The sequence below is a fragment of the Pinus tabuliformis genome, chromosome 5_2, assembly GCF_031772625.1.
Source record: "Pinus tabuliformis cultivar Carrire ecotype Pingquan chromosome 5_2, CPIR1, whole genome shotgun sequence".
In the NCBI taxonomy this organism is placed as follows: domain Eukaryota; kingdom Viridiplantae; phylum Streptophyta; class Pinopsida; order Pinales; family Pinaceae; genus Pinus; species Pinus tabuliformis.
The window spans coordinates 716,339,066-716,342,284 of record NC_142306.1 but is presented as its reverse complement, the minus strand read 5'-3'; the positions used below and the strand labels follow the sequence as shown (position 1 = coordinate 716,342,284).

General features: G+C 36.5%; 1 protein-coding gene across 1 annotated transcript; it reads right to left on the bottom strand.

Moving 5' to 3' along the window:
- Window positions 1–1,197: 1,197 nt before the first annotated feature.
- On the bottom strand, window positions 1,198–2,771 carry LOC149161188 (diacylglycerol O-acyltransferase 2D-like). The gene is made up of 5 exons (XM_089434804.1): window positions 2,741–2,771; window positions 2,195–2,301; window positions 1,868–2,023; window positions 1,511–1,597; window positions 1,198–1,299 (listed from the first exon to the last, which is right to left on the bottom strand). Exons 1-5 carry the CDS (start codon window positions 2,769–2,771, stop codon window positions 1,198–1,200), a joined length of 483 nt encoding a protein of 160 aa, XP_089290930.1.
- Between the last annotated feature and the right edge of the window lie 448 nt (window positions 2,772–3,219).

Genomic DNA, 3,219 nt, shown 5'->3' with positions numbered 1-3,219 from the left:
GAACAAGCTGCAACTGATCGGATCATGGACACACAGATCAAGAACACTCGCCAACAGAATATCCAACTGTACTGAGTTGTCAAAGCGGGCCAACTCCTTCAGCAGGGCAAGTGGCTCACCAGGGAACAAGTTCAGCAGAAGTTTCATCATCTCATGGAGGAGCTCAACGCAATGGGGACCATTGCTTCCTAAGGGGGGAGGAATGATCCAGGTGGATATTGGTGGCCACCTGCCAAGTCCACCTGGACCCCCACCATTGTCTTTCTCAGCATTTTCAGTTTCCTTAATTGTAGCACAACTTACTATTTTTAGTAGTTTTTCGGGTCCTGAACTTCCGGAGCCGTTTTGAGGCCCTAAACGACGTTTTTTGGGGAATCCGGGGGCAACACGAGTCCATTGAATGGACTCGTGTTGCCCATTCCAACAATGATAGTGCTTGGATAGATCTTTCTAATGAGCTATTGTACGCGTCAAACGGAGATCATATGCCAAAGTTACGACCCTGGGAAGTTGATGTACCAACTTACCCCCAAACGAGGCCCACAGTTTGGCGTTTCATCTCCTAGGGTTAGGTTTTGGAATGTTAAGGGATTTTCCATTGTTTCTCAACAATAAATAGGCCTTCGAGCCTCATTGTAACACAGTTCAGAGGCATGTAGCCATCACATCTCTTCTCAGAGATAAGCTACCATCGCCCTAGCTAGTTTATTGCCATTTCTGTTTGTAAGCATATTTCAGTATTTTCCATTAATGAAATGAAGTATTATTTCCGCTGCATCTTTTTGTATATGGTTATCTCTGTAATTTGTTGCGTTCCTGTTTAAATCCGGATCATGGCCTATCTGGCATTTGTTATTTTTTGGCTTGTAAGTTATTTAGATATCTAGGCTTTAGGGTCTCTTAGCTCCCGACAATTGCTTAATGCAGCCCACATTTTTGTATAAAGTTCCTTGTCCATATTTTGATTTAGTAGAAGTCAATGGAAGCTTTTATTAAAAAACAACTAAATACATATTTAAGCTTTGCAATTTCCCTAGAGTCCATATTTCAAATTTCAAGTAGCTAAACTAGAAACACTACTAGCAACATAAAAGGAGAAAATATTTCAGTGCTGAAGCACAAGAAAAAAGGAAAAGGAACATACGATATTGTCATTAAATAAAATCGACAGAAAACCAAAAGGAAGGGCCAATATGACTACCCAAATTTTCCCCAAAATACTAATGGCGTGAACCGAATAGCCCGTGCAAGATGATTGTATAGCTCTCCTCTTGGTCTCCACCATCTGTATGCCTCAGTCTGAATAAAATATCAAGTAAGAACAAGGAAAATTAGTAAAAGGCTAAAATCTAAGGTGTCAAAAAATACAAAGGTTGTGGCATAGTAAGGTATCATTATATACTAATAATAAACATTAGAAACAAAGAAAAAAGCAATTTTGAAAATTGAATGAGATATCTCAAGGAAACAACTTCAATAATTTAAATAAATGATTCTCACGTTCACCAACCTGACCAAAGCAAAACACAGGGACTAAGGGACAACCAGTTTCAATAGCCACACGGACAAATCCATGCCTCTTTCTCAAAAAAGCAACCTGTGAAAAGGTAGTAATTTTAAAGTAAGTTCACCTATTCATATACTATTTCCTTGAAGAACATGATACATTTGCATAGTGCCTAAGTGATATTTCTCTCTAAACCAGTGCTTCTAAGTTCCCACTAGCTCTCATGTTTCTCCCTATTGATCTATTGTCTGTTTCACAAAGACAAAAGAGAGAATTTCTCGTTCAATAAAAACAGAACCTCAGAATCATTACCATAAAATGAACATTTAGTATTTACACAAACAGTGGAGAAGAACTGACCTTTGTACCATACTCCATATAAAATATTTCTCGAACACCACCAGGAATAACAATGCAACTAAAACCAGAGGTCAGATACTTAATAAAGTTCTTCCGAGAAGCAGCCACCAATCCCAACCAAGACCATATATGACGTAAGAGTGGTGTGTAGAAGATCTAACCAAATGAATCAAAAAATCATGAATCAGAGTACATCCATAGTGTTCTACATGACAGTCTCATCCATCCCTCACAATTTCTAACAAAATTTCATTATGATTAAGAAAGTTACCAAAACATAATGTTGATAGTTTAACTTCATGTGATCTTGTTAGTATTAGTACTTACAACACTACTTGCAAGAGCCTTGATCCTAGGCAGGGGCATATAACCAGTATGATTGCATAGGGCTACAATGCCGATTGGTAAAACTGAATGTGGTTCTACAACAAACACTGTAGACAAAAGTCCATCTTAGAAAACAAAATATTTTCACCCATACAAAATATTGGGAAGACAAACTACAACAAGACTCATATCAAACTCCTCTTCTTACTATCTTCCTCTTTCAAGCAAATGACTAGACAGCTATGTTGCACGAAACTTCTAGGAACCCAGCGTTTCAGGCCGTAACCATACCCGAAACTCAACCAAAACTTGACCATCATGTAATCATGTATGAGAGTTAATATAGACTTGGTTTTCCTTATAAATTGTCATCTATAGGTCTCATTCCCTTTTTTCTTGCAAGATAATGTGTTATTCACTTATTTATAACCTTTTATCTATATATATATATATATATATATATATATATATCTAGACAGATATAATGTTTTAGCTAATGTTTCGGTCAATGTTTCCATTTTTGGGAGGTGAAATTTCTAAATGTACCCGTTTCAGAAACTCTGAAACGTTTCGGCATTTCGTGAAACTTAGCTAGAAAATAAAGACAAAATTGATGATTTGTCACATTTTTGCCTGTTATTCAGCATAACTGGATATTGTGCCTCGAAATTTGATACATTGTTCGAATTTGTTTAGTGTATTAATTTTATCTATATTTATTATGGAACGTGGAGGGTTTGTAAAAAAGGCAGCAAAAACGTTTCACCAGTGATATTACAGGAATCAAAAGAGAGGTTTGTAGTGTGTGACTAAATAAATGCAGTGATGGAGATAATAGAGAAACTACTTAAGCAACTTCGACACCAAGTTGAGAAGTGCTTTCACTTGATTTAGAACCTTCCAAGACCTAAAAGTAGTATTAGTCATTTACATTTTCTCTTCCTTAAATAAATGCAAAAATTACACAAAGATAATAAATTTCCAAAAAGAAACATTTAACATCCTGGTTGGAAGTTGGTTACTGA

Coding starts and splice junctions, on each gene's coding strand:
- LOC149161188 (XM_089434804.1), bottom strand. CDS start 2,771: ATGCCGAAACGTTTCAGAGTTTCTGAAACGG. Junction 2,024..2,194: donor AGGCTCTTGCAAGTAGTGTT/GTAAGTACTAAT, acceptor TCATTTGGTTAG/ATCTTCTACACACCACTCTT. Junction 1,598..1,867: donor ATATGGAGTATGGTACAAAG/GTCAGTTCTTCT, acceptor ACCTTTTCACAG/GTTGCTTTTTTGAGAAAGAG.